The sequence below is a fragment of the Porites lutea genome, chromosome 14, assembly GCF_958299795.1.
Source record: "Porites lutea chromosome 14, jaPorLute2.1, whole genome shotgun sequence".
NCBI lineage: Eukaryota > Metazoa > Cnidaria > Anthozoa > Scleractinia > Poritidae > Porites > Porites lutea.
Genome location: NC_133214.1, coordinates 5,329,092 through 5,351,514, shown reverse-complemented (window position 1 = coordinate 5,351,514; position 22,423 = coordinate 5,329,092). Strand labels below are relative to the sequence as shown.

The 22,423-nt window shown below is 40.1% G+C and overlaps 2 protein-coding genes across 2 annotated transcripts in view; both read right to left on the bottom strand.

Annotated features, from left to right (window-relative positions):
• Positions 1-13,292, bottom strand: part of LOC140924643 (NLR family CARD domain-containing protein 4-like) — a 57,271-nt gene extending 43,979 nt beyond the window's left edge. The window contains exons 1-3 of the mRNA XM_073374672.1: positions 12,539-13,292; positions 11,196-11,381; positions 10,006-10,062 (exon numbers count right to left, since the gene is read on the bottom strand). Coding sequence (XP_073230773.1) covers positions 10,006-10,062; positions 11,196-11,381; positions 12,539-13,220 — 925 coding nt within the window. The 5' untranslated portion in view covers positions 13,221-13,292. The remainder of the gene's footprint in view (positions 1-10,005; positions 10,063-11,195; positions 11,382-12,538) is intronic.
• On the bottom strand, positions 2,533-8,978 carry LOC140924646 (NLR family CARD domain-containing protein 4-like). Its single transcript, XM_073374675.1, has 2 exons — positions 5,921-8,978; positions 2,533-2,976 (listed from the first exon to the last, which is right to left on the bottom strand). The coding sequence occupies exons 1-2, from the start codon at positions 8,789-8,791 to the stop codon at positions 2,947-2,949; spliced, it is 2,901 nt and encodes a 966-aa protein (XP_073230776.1). The 5' UTR covers positions 8,792-8,978; the 3' UTR covers positions 2,533-2,946.
• Positions 13,293-22,423: the final 9,131 nt, after the last annotated feature.

The window sequence follows — 22,423 nt, the reverse complement described above, 5'->3', positions numbered from 1 at the left end:
AGTGCAGGCAGCAAATTTACTCTGAACCTGAATCGGAATTCAGAAAGTAGTTTTACATTATTGTGAATATAAACTTGCTGGTAGAAAATATAACCTCATCTGCATTACTTGAAAAAAACTAACATTATTTAAAATGTAGCATTATGAATACGTCACCGTATATACGCAAATTATGTACAGTTTAAAACGCAAGTTCATCGTATTGTACAATGTTCATTTGTTTGCCAGTTCATGGAATCCACATTTTCTTAAAACTGTTATAGATGAAATCACACTGCACTTGAAAGCGTGTATACTGTCCCAGCGAGACACATCAACAAAACGTACGACCACCAAGTTATGTCAACATTTACCCTGAACTGTTTTTAGTCACTGCTAATGAACAGTTAATAAGGTCGTGTTCATAAACTCATGTTCATCGTGTACAATATCGATTTGCTTGCGAGTTCAAGGAATTCAAATTTTCGAAGAAAGTGTGAAAATCCCAGGCCTTACTTGAATGATAGATTCTTAGGTTGATCGACTTCTGGTTTCACCCATGATAGTTACGCATCGAATGCAGTGTGTACGCTAAGAAGTCAAAAATCTCTTGATGTACTCCAATGTAATTTGGGTATCCCTGTGGTTTGGATAACTCCGTATACAAATCCCTAGTGATGTGAGTTTTTCCATTATTTCAGGTCAGTGTTACGGGTATCCCCTAGTACCCTACCGGGATACTAACATCCCTTGTTATTTGGGTTGTTGTTTCGAGGTGCTATCCTTCGCAGCGTTCCCTGGGTATCCCCTAGTACCCTACCGGGATACTAACATCCCTTGTTATTTGGGTTGCTGTTTCGAGGTGCTTTCCTTCGCAGCGTTCCCTGGGTATCCCCTAGTACCCTACCGGGATACTAACATCCCTTGTTATTTGGGTTGCTGTTTCGAGGTGCTATCCTTCGCAGCGTACCCTGGGTATCCCCTAGTACCCTAGCGGGATACTAACATCCCTTGTTATTTGGGTTGTTGTTTCGAGGTGCTATCCTTCGCAGCGTACCCTGGGTATCCCCTAGTACCCTACCGGGATACTAACATCCCTTGTTATTTGGGTTGTTGTTTCGAGGTGCTATCCTTCGCAGCGTACCCTGGGTATCCCCTAGTACCCTAGCGGGATACTAACATCCCTTGTTATTTGGGTTGTTGTTTCGAGGTGCTATCCTTCGCAGCGTACCCTGGGTATCCCCTAGTACCCTAGCGGGATACTAACATCCCTTGTTATTTGGGTTGTTGTTTCGAGGTGCTATCCTTCGCAGCGTACCCTGGGTATCACCTAGTACCCTACCGGGATACTAACGTCCCTTGTTATTTGGGTTGTTGTTTCGAGGTGCTATCCTTCGCAGCGTACCCTGGGTATCCCCTTGTACCCTACCGGGATACTAACGTCCCTTGTTATTTGGGTTGTTGTTTCGAGGTGCCATCCTTCGCAGCGTACCCTGGGTATCCCCTAGTACCCTAGCGGGATACTAACATCCCTTGTTATTTGGGTTGTTGTTTCGAGGTGCTATCCTTCGCAGCGTTCCCTGGGTATCCCCTAGTACCCTACCGGGATACTAACATCCCTTGTTATTTGGGTTGTTGTTTCGAGGTGCTATCCTTCGCAGCGTACCCTGGGTATCACCTAGTACCCTAGCGGGATACTAACATCCCTTGTTATTTGGGTTGTTGTTTCGAGGTGCTATCCTTCGCAGCGTACCCTGGGTATCCCCTAGTACCCTAGCGGGATACTAACATCCCTTGTTATTTGGGTTGTTGTTTCGAGGTGCTATCCTTCGCAGCGTTCCCTGGGTATCCCCTTGTACCCTAGCGGGATACTAACATCCCTTGTTATTTGGGTTGTTGTTTCGAGGTGCTATCCTTCGCAGCGTTCCCTAGGTATCCCCTAGTACCCTAGCGGGATACTAACATCCCTTGTTATTTGGGTTGTTGTTTCGAGGTGCTATCCTTCGCAGCGTTCCCTGGGTATCCCCTAGTACCCTAGCGGGATACTAACATCCCTTGTTATTTGGGTTGTTGTTTCGAGGTGCTATCCTTCACAGCGTTCCCTGGGTATCCCCTAGTACCGTCCCTAGCGGGATACTAATATCCCTTGTCAAGTGGGTTCCTGTTTTGAAGGCACTATCTTTGGCAGCGAAACCTGAATAGCAAGCGTAAGCCGCATGAGCAATGACATGTGCCCGCCTGGATCATGCCTGCCTTGCAAGTTACTCGCTGTATTTCGTGCCTTGGACGGGAATTCCGACGAATAAAATATCCACGTGTCATTGTTTTAAGATTACCTTACGCTATTAGTTTGCACACAAAACGACATTGCATGCACAAGTTTAAAAATCGTTAATGTTGCATGTCTATGAGGAACATTAAATGTTTTGAAGGCTGGTGGTTTTTCTCCATGTGATCGCAATCGCCCGTTCGTTTTGAAACACGACTTCCAGTCTAACTTTTTTGTTTGAAGATCTATGGTTGAGCTAGTTGTCGACGGTTATAAGATGGTTTGGTTTTTTGAACGACCGCGGTTTTCATCACGCGTAGGATCAGTGATTTAACCCACATCACCAGGGATTTGAGCGCAGGGGGTTCAAAATATGTGGAATGCTGAATCCGGGAGACAACCAAAATAAGCGAAAAGTTAGATTAAGGTGACACCAAAATGCGGGGATACATAAATTAGAGGGATACCCAAAACGCAAGGATAGTTAAATTATGGGGTGCCCGGAATGTGCGGGAATACTAAAATTAGAGGGATATCAAAGAGATATTTTAAATACGGGAATACCTAAATGATTGTCGCATGGATGGTGGTGGTTCATTTACTGTCCAGGTCTCTTCTCTTCTCACAGTTACCATTTTTCACTTTTCATCAAATATGACTCCCTTTTCTTGTTGTTCTGTCTCAGTAACTAGGCGGGGTTAGCGAGGCGGCAAACCATTAACCTTGGTCTAATAAAGAAGACAAACAGCAACGGATTTAAAACGCTTGAAATTTTAGGCAGTTCACATCAACTTCATTCCAATAAAGAGTAACAATTTAAGAGTTTTCAAGTACGATAGTTTTAGTTGTTTATTCTACTGTGATGTAATTTTAGTTGTGAGGACTTGCAAAAATTAATTTTTGTATTTCAACAGTATACAATAAGCACACTTGTAAGTGATATAACTATTATTTTTTAAACTGAATCATTGCATAATGCAATTCTAGAGCTCTGATTGGCTTAGCCATCATGGTATATGAGCCATTATACCATGCTTTCCAAATATGGTAACTGTACGCGTCTGCCTCGAGTCTGCTCAAAATTACCAACAAGCTGAAAAACGGTTGTTTTAACAAATAAAGTCGGGAAGGATTCTCGATATTTTGTGGGCGTTTTTAATAAAACAATTTTTACACTCGCGACTGTAGCCAACTCATACCCAACGCGCAATCGTGAAATAATTGTTAATTATTAAAAACTGAATCATTGGATAATGCAATTCTAGCATTTTGATTGGCTTAACCGTTATGGTATATGAGCTATTATACCATGCTCTCCATATATGGTCGGTGTACGCGTCAGTTTAAAATTGCAAGCTAGCTGAGATTTTTTTTCGCGAAGGATAGAATGGCGCCCGAAGCAAATCGTTTTAATTCATTTCTTAGAATACTAGAAATGCAATTTCATCGGAAGAAAAAAGACAAAAACAAACAAAAAAGCCACAAGAGCTTGTTTGAAAGTTTGTCGAAAAACACATGAAAACACATGGAACTAAAGTACCTTCACCAGCTACGAAAGAAGACAAGTGTTGTTTCTACATGATAGCGAAGCCATTAGCCAATCGAGTCACTCGCCGATAGATAACTGCGGCTTGTTTATCCGACGTCAAGAATATAAATGACAAGTAACCAGCTACAAATACAGGCTATGCAGCCATTCACTAGAGCAATCGAGGCGGCAGTATAGCTTCTTTTCTCGTTCAGCAAAACCAGCTTGTGGCTTCAAACAACTTCATAACAAGCGACCGAGGTAATAGTTTTTTTCCGTTGTTCGTACTTTTACAACTGCACCGAAAATCCAAATTCACAGTAATTTCGACGGCTGTCACTTAAAAATTCTTTTCCTTCACATTATCTGCCAGGTTTTTTAGCTGTTCTGCTGTGTAAAATCTTAGAATCTCGATGAGTTTTTAAAAAACTAATGTTCATCGCTACAATGTTTTGATTTTTCATTCATGCAGTCCAGGCGAATCCGTTCGCGCGTTGACAGTTTTGATAGACGTGTGACATGTGAATAGCGGAAGTCCCTTGTCTTTTCCGGTTTGTTCTAGTAGGGGAGATTCAACGAGTTTTTGTGGGCGTTTTTAATAAAACAATTATTCCACTCGCGCTTGTTGGATATGAGATGATTATAGCCAACTCGGCGCTACGCGCCTCGTTGGCTATCTATCATCTCATATCCAACGCGCCCTCGTGGAATAATTGTTAAATATCATGGGTGACAAATTACTTCTTAATTTTGGCGCGACATTTCAGCACTTATACTACAACATGAGAAATTTCTGCAATTTGATTGGCTTAGGGCAGTGGTATTTCAGCTTACTTTGAAATACCTACATGTGAAAATTACAAACGTTTGGCGGGTAGTGGTATAAACAAATAATGGCATGATTTGTACGTGATATTTGGCACAAATACCACTCGTGATATTTCAAAATTGTCTCAAATTTTTTTCGAAATATCACTTGTGGTAGTTATACCAAATATCACTACAAATCACGCTATAACCTATACTAAAACATGAGAAATTTCTGTAATTTGATGGCTTAGAGCAGTGGTATTTCTGCTTAATTTGAAATAACTACACGTGAAAATTACAAACCTTTTGCGGGTAGTAGTATAAACAAATAATAGCATGATTTGTACGTAGAGCGCGTGGAGTTCTCCGATCAATGCGATAAATGATAAACATGTCAAAAATCCACGATTGCAATCCTAATTCGTCACCCATGATATTGATAGGTAATCAAATGGTATACTCGTCAAATTAGGAAATAATTTAACTTGCGTTTTGTCCAGTTCCTAGTAATTTCGAAATTATTCCCTAGTTTCACGAGTATACCATTTGATTACACTTACTAATTACCTTGAGATGAGTTACCAACGAGTTCCCCTCAGTGGTTTCAACGACCTTGTACCTCTAGTCTGCGAGGAAGCTCACTTGTACGAGATTCGGGAACTCGTACAAGCCGGTATATTATCCAGTGTTAAGTCTGCACCACAGCGAAAATTATCGCTCGCCTTATTTTTTCTCCAACTGTACGTTAGTTATCAGACGGGACCGCCGAACGTTAACTGTCACTTATATTCACTGCATCGCTGCGCATCATCCCGAGATTTAACCTCAAATACATGCTTAACCGTAACGTTGCAAGAGCAAGATTTGAATAGTATTTAAGTTCTATAGTCAAGGACAAACCGCATTCATTTTTTAAGTTGGCTTTTTAAGAAAACGCTAAGGAAATCCCAACATGAAAGCAAAACCATCCCGGCCACTTATTAAAGCCAAAGACACTTATTAATGATTTTAGTGCACTAATAGAGTAGTCGTTAACAGAACTTGAATTTGATATTGAAGTCCAATTTAGTCCATTGACGTAGAATCATTGTTGACGGAATATGATATTGCAATCTATTTCCAACGTGGACGTCTACAGAAAGACAACGCAATAGCAATTGTTGACAAGAAAGGACCACTACGTGACAAGAGTTTCTTTTTACAAAGATTTGTATTTTTTTAGGATGAATAAAAATGGCGACACAGCCCCTTTAAGGAACGGTTCATTCTCGTCTACCAGGAAGTTCCTGGGTACTACGAGCATTAATAATGCAAATTACAAAAGAGAAACTTACATGATAATCTGACTCCAAGTACATGTTCCTTTCACTTGCTAAAGAAGACAGCTCGGTGGCTTCTTTCTTCGTCAGTTGAACTTTAGTGAGGCAGAGACCAGGAAGCTGAGGACTACTTCTGAGGCACTTGATTAGTTCAGTCACCCCGCGGTTTAGCAGATTTTTGTCAAGCGAAAGGAGCTTCAGGTCTGGTACGTAGACGAGTGCAAGGGCTAAAGCTGTGACTTTCTCTTCACCCATCTGTGTAACATACAGGTGCAGCTTTTTCAGTTGAGGTACACTGCGAAGATGTTTGGCAAACTCACTTATTCCGTGACCGAGTGGGTTGTATGATAAGGAAAGTTTACTCAGCTGAGTCATATTTTTTAAACTATGGGCTAAAACTGTAACTTCCTCTTCACCCATCTGTGTATCAATCAGGTAGAACTCTTTCAGATGAGGTACATTGTGCAGGTGTTTGGCCAGCTCACTTATCCCGTGACCGAGTGGGTTGTTTGATAAGTGAAGTTTACTCAGCTGAGTCACATTCTTTAAACTATTGGCTAAAGCGATGACTTCCTCTTCACCCATCTGTGTATCATTCAGGTACAGTTCTTTCAGATGAGGTACACTGTGCAGATGTTTGGCCAGCTCACTTATCCCGTGACCGAGTGGATTGTTTGATAAGTTAAGTTTACTCAGCTGAGTCACATTCTGCAAACTACGGGCTAAAGCTGTGACTTCCTCTTCACCAATCTGTGTAACATTTAACCACAGCACTTCCAGATGAGGTACATTGCGCAGGTGTTTGGCAAGCCCACTTATCCCGTGACCGAGTGGGTTACTTGATAACCTAAGTAATCGTAACTGATTAACATACTTTAAAGCAGTGGCAAGTAACTGACACTCTTGATTCCCCATACCAACACCACTTAAAACAAGCTCAGCTAGGCGAGTTAAATGACGAAGATTATAAAGAATACTAAGAAGTTCACTTGTTGGATCCGAAATTTTTATCTCTCTCAAATATGACAGAGAGTGTGTCAGAGTCTGGTCAGATTTTTTCTCAGTTAAATCCAATGAGATGCAAACATCATGATTCTGTGACACGTGATCAGGCTCTTGAAGAGAGGACTTTGGTACTGATATTAATGATCTAGTAAGCAGTTCAACGTGTTTCAGACCATCGATAAGTCCCAATGAATCAAGGCGAGTTAAATAGAACACTAATTGCTGTCCATCTTTCTTCACGACAAAGTCATCAGGTTTTAGATCGTAGTACGTATTTACAAATTTTGCATCACCATCACATGTTTGAACAACGGTGTCCAAATCGCACATTACAGAGAACATTTGATCACCCTCATGTCGTAGTAAATCACGTACAGACCTAGTTTTGAAAAATACATAATCTGGCTTATGGAAACTTGTTGATCTCAAACAATGTTCTCTAGCAACTGTAGGCAGGTGATCATCAACATCTATCACTATAACACCCTTAACGCATTGTAGAAATGAAGGATAAACGGCTTGCCTTTCTGATGCGGGGCAGGAAAGGAACAATTCGAGACTGGTATTATAAAACTCTTTTTGTTCTTTAGTGAGCCCCTTAACAGAAGGGTTTTCACCGCAGAAGTTGTCACCTGTCACACCTTCTTTTTCTCCTATCATCTTCAGATGGCTAAAAACAACAACGCTAGCTTCTGATGACAACTGAGAAACAAATTTAAAAACTTCAAATAGCTCCTTGAATGGTTCAAATGAGTCGACTTTCGACAGACAGTCGAAAGCTTCCTTTGCATTCTTCAAATCGCGAACAATAAATAATGCAGAAAGAAATTCTTGTACCGATTTATGAAGAAAGAACGCCAGTTTCTCAGGGCGAGGAGAGTTAGAAAGATTGGATGTTTGTAGAAAGCCAAAATCGATAAACTTTACAATGAGCAACCGAATGTACTCAGGAATGTTGCTGAGCTTGAAGTATAGACGGCCATTTAAAAGTGCGTCCCATGCAAGTTCTCCCAACTTTCCGAGGTCTTCCTTGCATTCATCCATGCTTCTAAATGTCTCATCTGAGGTTTTGGCGGAGACGTGGTCAAGTAGCGTCTGACAAAAACTTTTATACACATTTGCGCGGCGGGATGTTGATGGTTCTTGATATTTATTGCAGCTTAGAATCAACATTAACAGGAGGAGTGGTATTTCCGCCAAGTCCCACAGGTCCCGTTCATACAAAAAATATACAAACTCGTCTACTTCTGTTTGGTCGCGAAGAAACTTAAGTGCAAACCTTTCAACTTGCCACCGATCAAACCCACAAATTTCAAACTGAGCATGACTTCCTGGTCTTAACTCATCGTTTTTCAGCGGTCGAGTTGTCACAAGAAGAGTACAATCTCTCAACAGACTGCCTTTCCAAATCTGATGAACTGGCGATGATTTTTCGGCGCTGTATTCATCATAGCCGTCTAAAATAAGTAGGACTTTCTGTTGGTTACGAAGGATGTAATCATACAACTGGCCAAACACCATAGGGTCATCAGCAGACAACAGTTCGGCCTTTTGTAGCATGTCACAGAAATCTTGCCTGTTGCAAACATCTCGGAGCTTGATTAAAAGTGCAACAGCAAATTTCTCTAGGCTTTCTTTGTTACCACGTGACCAGTCCACGACGAGTTTCTTAGTGAATGTCGACTTTCCTATTCCTGGTCTTCCGTACACTAAAATTCTCTTAGGAATTAGGTGATGACCATGGCTTGCAAATACCTCGCTATAATCTTTAACCTTTTCTTTAGTTGTTCCAGCAAGTTTTCTGTTATCTCTTAGAAGTGTTAACTGTACATACACCTCATCAATGTCCATGGTATTATCCCGGTCCCAAGGAGTAATCATTAACTGCCTCGCGGTACTGTTGTAGAATGAGCAAAGCTGACTTTGACTCCACTTCAAAAAGGCAGTTGAAGCATCTATTTATAAAAAAAAGCAATTTTCTTAAATCCTTTATCCTATCCTACACATGGAGTAGTACATGTAGGACTGAGTTAATTGCACAGTTTTATGGTAGCAGTGATAATGGCAGTTTACCTAGTACGGTCATTTTCATCTGAGCGTGGATATTTTCTCTCAAGAATTGACAACAGGGCCTGATCAGGGTCACACTGGAGCAAGACGCAAGATTCTGCATGCTTTAAGCTTATTACCAAGTTTTACACCTGTCCAGCGGTTTTCTAAACAACCTTCTGTTGCAAGGCTGACTTGTTCAACAATTTTTGAGATATAGATATAGATTTCAAAACTTTTATACTACAGTTAGTTTACATTGTACTGGCCTCCCCTTTTAATTTAGTATTAAAAGATCAAAATGTCATGATTATTTGAACTCGCTCATTGACGTTACACCTGGCTTTAGAAGCTGTGTTGTTGTCGTTGTTGGTTTGTACTATAAAGCTGTTGCTCAGACTTAGGGTGGGAAAACCTTATCCATTTCACAAATAAGCTAAGGAACAGAGTGCAAATGGTAACTATTTAGACAAGAGAATTTAACAGAGGAGAGGGAAGAGGGTCTTTTTTGATCAAATGGCAGACATGTACCATAAACGTTCGAATTAGCACCCTCCTTCAAATGTATGTAAGTGCCCCCTTTCGAATTATCGCCCCCATAAACTACGAAAATTTTTTGCCTAATTATTAGCTAAAATATGCAACAACCCTGATACGAGAGTTCCAAAAACATTAACCAAGATAAGAAAAAAACCAAAACAAAAAAATTAAAACCAAAATCAAGAGAAAAAAGAGAAAGAAAACAAGAAAACAAAACAAGAAACAAGAGGGAAAAATCCAAGAACAAAGAAAAATGAATCGAAATGTATCTTATCATAACATAATTTATTGTATTGATTACATGTACAATGTAGCATTAAACATTAAGGCCTCCGTCCACAGGAATCTGGATTTTTCTGAAACCGCACACTTTCTTTCTCACAAAATGGCCTTCCCTCAACACTAAAGCAGTGAATCCGCTCCTTCATCCGCGGCCTATTCAAGTAGAAAAATATGTGGTTTCAAAAATATCCGGATTTATTTGGACAGGGCCTAAATATCGGTACCTGAGGAACTTGGTAACTGTTCCTTTGATCTGCTGGCTGAGCTCTGCTCTGATATATCTGTAACATAAAGAGATCTCTCACTTACATTCAAGAAATCTACTAGAATTAACGGCTACTAATAACGTCAGCAGTGCCTATCAGACAGGTGTAGTTTTAACACTAAAAAAACAAGTATAGCTATGTGGTCAGCTCAATACGACTGCTGGAAAAAACAGACTCATCAGCTAAGAACACTTGGTGGTGGTAATGTTAAACCTTAGAAAGTTCTGCTAATCTAAACCCTATTTCACAACAAAATCCAAAACTTTTTTGTTGTTTCATGACTTTACTTCAATCTCTTTTTGGTTTAAAATGACAAGAGGTTTCTTCAATGTTCTTACTGTTTCCAGGTTCCTTAAAGAAACCATAACAATTACGATACGACTATTATAACCGGGGCTACCTGGACCAAGCTGACCAATCGGATTACAGGAAAATAACAATGCATTCCGAGAAAGTTAGTTGTCAATCATAATTACTACAAAATGAAATAAACAGCATGGATCAAAATCAACAAATCACAACCAACAGACGTAACCTTTCGAACCCGCTGAAGAAAGCCTGTGTTTCAAGAGAAGTCCAATCAAGTGTGTGAAGGAGGCGAAAAATGTAAACAGTTATAATTTTGACTTGAGGTCGAAAGTCATTGCAAAGCGATACTAGCAAAGAAGTGTCTTGTAGATGACAAAATATCAGCTTGTGTCAAACAAGTATGTCTCCTTGGTGTTGTAGATGTACAGTACGTAAAGTTTTGAATAATAAAACATTGTCTGGTGAAACATTTTGCGTTTTTCAAAACGTTTGCTCTCAATATTTAAATTTTGTGCTTCATATAAATTATTGTTTTTTGCAAGCTGCTGATTGGCCCACAACCAACTTTCTTAGGAATGTATTGTTATTTTCCTGTAATGTGTTTGGCCAACTTTGTCTAAGTGGCCCCGGTTACAGTAGTCTTATTGTGATATCAACACCAATATGATCAAATCTAATTAAAGAGCTGTTATAAAGAGAAAAAGATGTCACGTGTGGCATCTACCCCATAATGCAGTGTTGAGCTTACTATGCCATAAAGGAAGTACACTGTAATGCACCCCTAGTTTCCGTAAAACAACATGCCAAAAAAGGGACATAACATTACGAGAAATATTTACCTTGGTAATGAGGCCATGAATGAAAAACACAGGGCTCACTCAAAATGTGTGCAACAAGAGATGCTGCCATCACACTGGCACAGGAAGACCAACTCTCTGAAGGCAACTGAGAACCATCTGCATAATCAGCTATCCCTTTCACAATTAACCACTCAATTTGACAGTCAAATGCCGCTGCAAACACTCCTATAGAGCAACAAAGAAAATGGCACTTGAGTTAATGTTGAAGACAGTCCTTCATCAATATAGCTTACATTATTTTGCCTAACTTTCCATAAAAAAGAAAAACAAAGTTGGAAGATAGATGAAGAATGAAGAGGATGTGAACTGTACTGCCTCCTTCTCAGTTGTGTCAGTTTGCATTGAGGTTATGGAAGGCTTGCACTTTAGTTTTCTCTGGTGGACATGCTTCAGACAGGTATTAGGACCTCTATTCATCTTCAGTAGTGAACTGCTTTTCTTTAGTTTTTATTGCAAGGGAAAACGGGAAAAAGGAGAAACCATGTCCTGTGACTCCCCTGTTCGCTGTCCCCTTTTTTTTCTTCAAGCACCTGTAGACTGGTTCGGGTGGGTGCCACCCACAGGGTTGTCATGGTTACCTTCCAGGCTCACTTGCGGAGCACATGCACCTTCCCCACACCCATCTATCACCAATGGATTAATGTGGCTAAATGTACTTTAGGCAGCGGTCTCCATCACCAATCGAATATAGGGCAGCCTTGGGCTTTAGCATTATTTTACAGTACTTTCCCTATAGTCAATCATTTTGCTCATGTTGCTGTGTTGCTTTTGCATTTTTTTGCCCCCAGCCCTTCCTTCCCTTTGGATGTTTTTTGGTAAGTATCTGCACATTTCTCCACTGAAGGTCTCAGTGTGACAGAGCCTGCTGGGTGCCACTCATAGGGTTGTCATGGCTACCTTCTAGACCTGCTTGCCACTGCCTTCAGTTTAACCAGGCACCTTTGCCACACCTATCTTTTGTCGATGGGTATAAATTGCAGATATAATTGATGTAACAATTGTAATAGCAATCTAAGCAATGATTGCAAGTTAACCTGAAAAAAAAATTAAGGGGGAGGGGGTTCAAGGGAATTTGAACCCACAGCCTCCGTGTTAGCATGACAGTGCTCTAACAACTGAGCAATGAAGACCCATAACTTGGGAGCAGGCCCATCATTTCAGCAAAAAAAAAATTGATAATATTAAGCTCAAACAGGCAAACAATCGACCCAATGCCTTGAAATTAACACGGAATCAAAAGCAACCAAAACATCTATAGAGTCAAAAGAGACCGGACTACATACACTTCCTAAGGCTGGCTGCATATTAAAAAGTCTACTCACCTTCTCCTTCATTTTCGATTGCCATAGCCTGAGGATTGGTTTCAGCAAGTTGATCATGCCGCCATTCAGCTCTGACTTGTTCCGGTCCACTCAAAAACTCAGCATCAGTATAAACTTGAACTTGCTGAGCTTCAGCGTTCTTTAAAGGTGCTTGCCAGCCATCAGCACAGTTCTTAATGACATCCAGGAAGCGTTTGCTCACATAACTTCTCATGCCAGTTGACCGCTCTTGATTGCTGGTCACTACCTTTGATGCATATGTTGCTAATTTGGCAGACACAACAACATCTCCTAAATTGGATTTTGCAGGGTTGAGGCCACTACATGTTCCTATTGAAATGACTGCTTTGGGTCTTAGCACAGAGGCAGCATTCTTTACAGATACAAGAGCACCACCAGGACCAATACCATTTCTGTAACATCTTAGTAAAGCAACTTTCACCTGCTCTTGACTTTCGCCCACATCAGAAAAGTAAACATAGCCCAGACCATCAAACCAACATCTATAGGGGTTTTTTAGCTCACTATAACAAGCTAAGAACTCACAGTTTGTAACTGTAAGTAACAGAACGTCAACAGGCAGATTGGCATCTTTTGATGGTTTGGTAATTACCTTAATATCAGCCAAGGATGGAAGAACTTTGTTAAGCTCAGGAGGGTCCCTAATATACTTCAATGTCATTCTTTGATTCTTTGCTTTGTTTGCAACATTTTTTGAAGACGATGGGAGACCAGAGGTAAGCTGGGGTGTATTACGATCCTTTGATGTGCTAGCTGAATCCTGTGAACATATTGCTATCTTGAATCCTAGTGCATGAAAAAATGAGTAAATAAATAATGTAATTAAATATAAATGTAATCTGTTCACCTATAAAAACTTTGTGGAAGCATTAATTTGCAAGTGTTAATGCGTTACCCACACAAATTTTGGAATTCAGAAGTGTTGGTTTTTGAAGCTCAGGAGAGGAAAACTGAAGTACCCAGAAAAGACTTCTCAGAGCATTAGCTAGGAAGATAACAGTTCTGACAATAACCTCAAACTGCAGTCTGGCATCTGTAATGTTGTAGGTGAAATATGTTCTCAGGAAGAATTACCTTTGTCTCCTATGAAAAATTAGGGCTACAAGAAATGAAATTCTGCATCAAAGTATAGGCTAGCCCGAAAAAACAGCCGACATTTGGAGATGCTACCACTGGTTTCCCTGCGAAATGACGTCTGAGAAACAAGCGCAGAAATTCCATACTGATGACACATCACTACCCAGATCTGGGTAGTGCTTCTTATTGGTTGAATCAAATTTCCCATGCGGCACGTTTCTCAGACATCATTTGGCGTGGAAAACAGTGGTAGCGTCGCCAAATGTTGGCTGTTTTGTAAGGCTAAGTATAGGTAGGTTGAATCTTGTTAAAGGTGATCAGAAAACAGATTCTGTGTGCAAAACCATGCCAGGAATTAAATTTGGACACCACCTCCACCCCCTTACTCTCCAAAGGCTATTATAAAAATGATAATGATGATGATGATAAAAATGATAATGATCATCATGGCAATAGCAATGACAATGACATGATTAATCAGCAGGCAAATGAAGCATGACACTGATGAACATGACGACCACAGCAGCAGGAGGATGTAAACAAAACATGGAAGCCCAGTCCATGGACCACCTCTGTGGACCTAGTCCATCGACTACACCCATGGCCCACCCCCAATTTTTGAAGATGAATTTCTACCAGAGGTCTTACTGAAAATGGACGAAACTTTGTCAATTTATACTATCGGGATTAAAGGCTCCTCATATTATACACCTGCTCAATTTCTTTTTCTGAATTCCATACATGGGTTCGGTTTAGTTTGGAAGGAGAAACAATACGTGAGGCATGATGAGAAGTAGGGAGAAAGTATTTACTTACGCAGCTTTTCTTGTGTGGTCGAGTTGCATGAAGGTCAGCACAACACGGCTGTGTAGGAGACCAGAGAGGAAGAGGTAATGCATGATGATTGAGTACCCACCCTACCCACCCCACTTCCCTTCCTTTGATAGCCCTTGGAAATGTTTATCAGTTGGCATTACCTTATTGAATCCTGCTCACAAATCAAGCATAAAATGAACTGCATAATTATTATTGAACAGTTGTGGTTGGTTAGACATCTTACAAGTTTTCAGACACTTATAGGTTTAGGGGTAAAATTGCCATTCGTGCAAGTTGCCAAGGATTGTTGTTGTTACAAACACACTTCCTCTGTAAACTCATACATAGCAATTTTATTTTCGATTTTCATGCAACACAAAGACACAAAAAAGAGCTGTGTAGGAGACTACTTCCTTCATACCACTCCTCCTGTCCCCTTCAAATTAAAAATAATTATGGTTACTCCTTCATGAGACTAAAACAAACCCATTTCATTGATACGGAGTTGAAAAAAATTTGAACAAGTGTAAAATATGAGGACCCCATAACTCTGATAATAAAACTGACAGATTTGTCTATTCAAGGTTCCCAAAATTTGTTTAAACCGCTGGTAAAATTCATCTTCAGAAATTAGGGGTGGTCCACAGGGGTAGTCTGTGGGCTGGGTTCATGAAGGGGTCCATAAATTATTTTGTCCTTTCAGTGTGAAATATGTTCTTTTGACCAAGGACAACAATTTTTAATTCGTGGTATTGGAAGATGATATTGCTATTTGAGATGGCAGGAATGAAAAACTCAATATGATCACAAATTATATCTTCCAAGTGTACATGCATTCATCACAAGGTATTCTAATTTTAATGCCCTGTACCATTTTGTGGCAATGTGCACTGTTGTAAAGTTAACAAAGGTTGCAGCCGTTGAACAGCAACCAAAGACAAAACTTGTTGTTAATTTTCATTCCAGAATTTCTAGAATCATAAATGACTGCCTCTTTAGCTGTGTACTGAACAGAGGAAGACTCAATTGAAATAATTTGGTATAAAAAAGCCAATTAGACATAATTTGCAAACCATTCCATTAATTCTGAAGGGTTTGAAGAAAAAATGGAAAATCTGAAAGGGAGGAGGGTGATAATTTGGGGAGATCATTAGTTCCCTATAAAAATGAAAATTCAGAGAGGAAGGAGGTCCTTAATACATGTAAGTAACAATGATTCCCCCAATGGTGGACGTATGGATATTAAATTTTGTTTTGGAACCACAGATTTATTGTTGTGAAAGAAAATACACGATGCTTGAAACAGTTCTTATTTAAATGTGAAGATGGGGTTTTCCATACTTGTCATTAAAGTTCATCATCATCACCAGCAAGTGCTGCATGTCACCTTTTGAGTGTCAGAGGACTGGACAGGTTTCAAGATGACCTATGCGTGGCCCTGTCAGGGTAAAATTGTGACAAGCAACATCATGGTCTTAAAACCCTTGGGGGAGGGGGTACTCCCTATATATGATGGCCTATACAGGGAGGCTCCACTCGACACTGGTAACTTTTTCAGGCTTCAGGTATATATAAGGTTAGGGATTTCACTAGTTGAAGTATATAAAAAGGCAGGGAAATCTCTCATTTGGGTCTGTAAAAGGGCCCAGAAGAGCTAACAGATGAATTTTGTGGCTTTAAAAAGTTGAGAAAACATTCTATTTTTGTGATTGATTCTACATGTATTTAAAAAACAGTACATTTACAGCAGTTAAAAGGGATGCAAAGTTCTAAACAAGGTATGTGAAAGGGGTGCCATTTGTCATTATAAAATAACTAAGATAGTACGCGCGCTGTGATTGGCCGAGAGGAGTGTTTGCATGAGAGTATGTAAACATGGTTGTGGCGTCAAGATCTTTTGCTTTTCACGTGCTAATCACGCAAGCACAAATTTGAAAAAGTTTTCGAGTTCAAAACTCAACAAGTTTACTTTATTTTCCCATTCCTTCGTCGGCTGAAACTTGGAAAATCATTACAAAGAAGGTGTGTCAATTTTTTTTTCGCTTAATCTGACATTTTAAGCAAGAAAAGTCCATATTTTGGAAAGCATCTTTTTGCAAAACAAGAACTGATTACACGTGCAAGACTTCGTGGACAAGACTTTGCGACTGGTAAGAATTTCTGTTTTAATCAGTGCCATACAAAGAGTTTTGCATTTTTTCTCAGAAAGTTATTTTATAAAAGCAATAGAAAACTTTTTTCCTGTGTTTGCATAGCCTGATATAAACACTCAAGGCGTTGGGAGAATTCTCGACGGTTATGCAAACCCTGGACTTCGTCTCGAATTCTCCCAACCCCTCTTGTGTTTATATCAGGCCATGCAAACACAGAAAACGTTTTCTATTGCTTAAATAGAAGGTTTACGAAAGGGGTACCTTTTTCATGAAAAATGGTATATAAAAGGGTAAGGGGTTGGACCTCGGGGCTGAGCCTCCTGATAAATGTATAAACATTTGTTGAGTACCCCCCCCTCCTCTCCCAGGGCTTGAAACAGCTACAAAGGACAAGAAAAATTGGTGACAAACGACAAAGACAGGTTCAAACTGCACAGTGACATAGAATAGTGCAAACAGAATAGTAAAATGAGGCCCTGCCAGGGTAAATTCCGACAAGCGACAAGACCCAAAAAGTAGTGACAGAGTGTAAAATGAAATTGCCATAAGAGACCACCTCCCTCAGCCAGATTGCCACAGTGACGGCAAAGCTGACAATAAGCGACAAAGAACAATGGTTTGGCTTATTTATCACCAGTCTGAATGCCGAGATTTTCCTTGTCTCTTTGCCTCTTGTCAGTGATCTTCAGTGGACCCTCCTGAGCGCACGTCATGTTACACTTCATTTGCGCAACCCCACACAACTACTAGGAGATGTAGGAATGAGGTTGTCCGTCACATAGCTTAATTTTATGTATGCTTTACATCTCTTGTATGTTTTGCTTGCTTTGCTCACGTCGTCAGGTAGAACCGTGAAAAGACCATTACGTCTTGATTTGTAAGGTGGAGAGGTAAATGTTATGAGCAAAAAGCCGTCTCATCAGACTGGCGCTCTCCTCCCTAAATGTAGCGTGAAGCTATTGATTTTTCCCATTCTACAGCATTACCATATTTGGGAAAGATTTCAGAGGGCAACCAAGTGCGGTAAATTCTCACATGCCACATTGGAATTTGATGTTATGCTTAAATCAACAAAATAGGAAGTCCCAGAGCAAAAACTTAGCCAGATATATGTCATCGCTTCAATATTTACTCCCTTTTGCGCCTATGTTAGACAACTTTAGAAGTCTTCAATGAACACGAAATTCGGGGATTTAATAGTACACTGATCAATTAATGTACTTAAAAATTTTTAAAAAATTATATCGCCAAATTTTGTTTTAATCGCTGTTTTCGTGAAATTAGCCTTAAAACTTACAAAAAGAGCTCAGCATTGGGTTTTACCCTGACTCATATGTTTTCATGTGTTTCGAAATTGCGTAAGCGTACTTGTGTTCAGCGGCTTCTAGAGTGTATAAGGGCCATTTGAAAAAGGAATGAGTGATAAAACCTTTTTGGAAACATCCAAAAAGAAGCAAAATTGTCTGCATTAAGCCAAGTCTTCAGTGCATGCATAATTTATACCCTTTTCAAAGAAATTCCAAGATAATCTCAAAATTCCTCTCAGAGATTTTTGTGAAACTTCGCACAGCAGAAGACATTTATCCAAAGAATATGGAGTGTAAAGCATTTCAAAAGAAAAAGCCGAACGGGCTGAAATTCTGTTAGAAGCTAAAACTGTTGTGACGTCATTGCCATGTGACATTTATTCTGATCACCCAAAAAATGATACCATGATAAAGTTTAGTCTAAGTGTAATCCATGTGTCATGATCGTTTTACAATACAGATCAATTTGTTTAAGTATAAGAGATACAAAGATGGAGGGTGTGCCTATAAAAATCCTGGGTTGAGCCACCTTAATGTAAGCAACACGGCGGTGACGACGGTGGAGAGCCATGGACCAGGTAACCTAACCACTGACCTTCTAACCGCTCTCAAAGAGTAGACCACCATGACTTCACGATTTATCAGGTCAGTTAGGGTTGATTTCCACTGATGCGCAATTTTTCTGTGCGAAAGCACATAAAGTTTACGCGCGTAAATAAAATAGAGGCAATGTATGAAAGGCCACGCGTAAATGTAAGAGTTGAGCGAGGTTCAACTTTTACGTTTATGAGGGGCCTTTCATACATAGCCTCTATGTTTTTATGCACGTAAAATTTACATCCTTTCCATTCTTTTACAATTTTCGAAACTTATCTAATAAGTTCCCTAAGATTTTCTGAAGTTTAATTTTTCACATTTCACTCCCCAGGTTTGACTATTTCTCGTAGTAAAAAGGAAACCTAAAATTTTTTATTTCAAAAATGCGATGAAGAACTAGTAAAATTCCCACTTTCGTAAAACGTTAAATTACATCTCGAATTTTCGGGAAAGTTATGCTGAAGCCCTAACAATTTCGAAAAGACTTAAGTTGCCCTAGAACGACCGAACAAATACAAATTTCATAGCGGCGCTTAGAATGCATTTCTAGAGATCTAAGAGTACTCTGGATAGCCTAAAAAGTGTTTTCAAAGTATTAAGGAGGAAGCCGTCGTTGGGTGCCCCTGATATGATAGTGGTATGGACTAGTTAATGCCCCCCATTCCTGACATATTTGTGCACTACTCCCCTAAAAAAATTAAGCTTCATTTTCGGAATTTTACAGTCGTCGAAACATCGCTACACACTATATATGTGTAAAAGAGAATGATTCACTTCAAGGAAATCCCGTTTACAATACTTAAGGCGGATTTTTTCATTACAAAAGGGAAAATTTTCTGAACAATCGTTTACTGTATGTGAAAGCTTATTACAGTGCATGTGACCTAAGAGAGCTGAGAGAGTACGTATTAGTTCGCTTACCTCAGTAGTTGCTTTAGAGGAATCGGAAGGACAATGTTCAAGCAGAGTGGAGCCAATTCTAATTTCTTTTCGTACAGGCTACATAAGAAAACGCTAGATAAGAAACCAAATCAACCCATGATTGCCAGAAATTTCACTACTTCCGCCTTCTTCGAATTTAGCCAATGCGCATGGCAGTCACCAGCCGCTGTGCATGTAAGCCCGCACGCACACAACACCGCTTCGACCACGTGACCAGAAACGCACAGACCGTGACTGGGGACTACCCCTGGGACCATCTAATCTGAGGCAAAAGCCTAAAAGCATGACCTTAGGCCCAATTTTCGCAACTTCGATTCCATGCATTTTTTCATACCAGGATCAGGAGCCCATAACCTGGAGTAAGCCACTCTGTTACGTGATTGCGTTTGCTCTTCGCAGTTTTATTTTAGGTCCTCGTCTTACACCGCTGTTGCAACACCCGCAGCATTCTTGGCCGGTTAGTTGGTAGTTCAGCAGAGCTGTTTATATTGACTGCACATTGTAGCTTTGTAAAACTGGTAACGTACAGCGTGAAAACCACCAGGAATCTTTTCATTGTAAGTTCCTGAGTTAGGTCGATTTATAAGACAATGACCCCAGCAAACTTGTTTGGTTTGCAGTTGTTCTGTCACGATCAGATCTAGACTCGCTGCTGGGTTTTGAAACTCTTTTAAGAGGTTTTCAAGTGTTTCAAACAATAGGGATGCGTTTATGTTCCTTGAACATTTGAGTTCTCCTTTCAGTATCTCTTCTAAATCAAGCTAAATCAAACATAAGGGTCTTGATCGAGAATAAGGGAAATAATCAAGAATGTGCGAAGAAACGTTGGTAGAATACACATGCTGTTGTTAGGTAAATAAGTTAAGTTCCAGCAGGTCACGGAAAGCATGTGTACAGACCCCCCCCCCCCCCCCCCTCAGTAAGGAGGAGTGAGGGAGGGGGTTCTCTATACAGGCTAGTAACAGACGTTTCTGCTAAGATTGCACGGCTTAATTCCACGAGTGCGTGAGAGCAGAATATAGAATTCAGAGAAGATTGGGGGTTTGGTTGATGCGCGCGGAGTTTCATGGGAACACATAAATAGCGACTGGGTACGAGTCTGGTATTATAAGTATTGAACTAGATGGCCCGCTTACTTTTCGAAATACTTTTTAATAATGCAGAGATATAATCCCACTTTTTTAAAACCTGTTTTTAACTGCGGCAGGACCAGTTCAGTTCATAGAGCACTTTACTGCAGGGTGGGAGGTCGCAGGTTCGATTCCCGGGGACGGGCCAATAATCAGGGTCTTGACTTAAATAAGAGTAAAATGCTCTATAATGGTATACTGTAAGCATCTCCCAAATTTGATCTGCGTCAGCTAGTTATGAAGAATTAACCTGGGAATTACGGGGATTAAAGCCAGTCAGAAACAGAGGCGTTCTCAAGCGTCTTTTAAAATTTGCCCTTTCCCCTTTTCATTCAAAGGCTTGCTACGCACGCCAGGAGAGCTTTAGAACAAAATGGCCGCCGCGTGACAAAGGTCTGTTTACAGGAAGACGTCAAATGAGAGGCGCACGTATGCCTCATGTCAGAGAACAACACATTATGATTGGTTAGTTTATCGGGTCCTGGTATTACTTCAGACTCGTACTCAGTCGCTATTTATGCGTTTTTGGGGTGAGAGAAAATTGGGGGTTAGGTTCAGGCGCGCTGGGTTTCATGGGAACACATAAATAGCGACTGGGTACGAGTCTGATATTACTAGTATTGAACTAGATGGTCCGCTTACTTTTCGAAGTACTCTTAACTAAGAAGAGATATAATCCCACTTTTTTAAAACCTGTTTGTAACCGCGGCAGGACCAGTTCAGTTAAAAGAGCACTTTACGGCAGGGTGGGAGGTCGCAGCTTCGGTCCCGGGGGGGTCGGGGGTGGGGGGCGCAATAATCAGGGTCTTAAAATAACGGCTCGACATTTTCGTGGCTCAAGTGACAACGCACTGTACAAATGGCGGTCCTGTCTCCCGTAGGAGAAGACGCAACACAGTGTCCTCAAGTTCCAAAAACTCTCACTTTCAAAACGAGCTAAGTGAGAACATTTCTTGTAAAAATGAGTGTTTGCTACGCACTTAGCCTCGCTTTGAAACAGAGGCTTGTGGCAACTTGGAAATTGTCACACTTCGTAGTGGGGACGAGAGTGAAAATGAGCGAGGCAGGTAAGCTATGGAGCCCGCGTTCTCCCTCTCAGAAAATTTCATGATCAATTCAGAATAAAGTACAAATTATCATGGCCCATATTCCATATTATATTATTACATAACCCTGAGACCTAACAGCGAGGCAGAAAAGACAACCAAGTAACTGTATTTTAATTTTAAAACACTTTATTGAGGAATTGTAACTGTTTAAATTCATGTAATGTATTTATTCTAAATTTTATCTGTTATAATGCATACAAACTCTTATCGGTTACGCTTTGGTTCACCGTACCATACGACGCTGGTTTGTTTCCTAGTTCATGGAGTTTTCACTTTGGTAGAAACTGGTTAAATCGCCCTACACTGCTCCCTCTGTAATTCAGGTAAAAAAATATGTGCGATAGGATTAACTGTTACCAATCACTGCTAATGAACAGTACATGCAAAAAAAAAAAAACTAACCAAAGGGTGAACCCTCCAAAAAGAGATCTTAAATTAAAGAGATCTTTCATTAAAAAAATATATATATCTTTTAACAATGAAGTTAGGGATAATCTCATCTGTATAAGCTACAAAAACTAATTCCAGTTAGCTATAAAACTAAATCTAATTTAATAACTATATCATTGCATATACGTGAATTATGCACAGTTAAAAGATCGGGCATATTCATCATATTTAAAGAGTTGATTTGTTCACTAGCTCACTACATTTTAATGAAATGAAAATAAAAATAATTAACTTGCACCTTAGTGCAACGCATGTTTCTCAGGCTCTGTTCTCACTATACAGG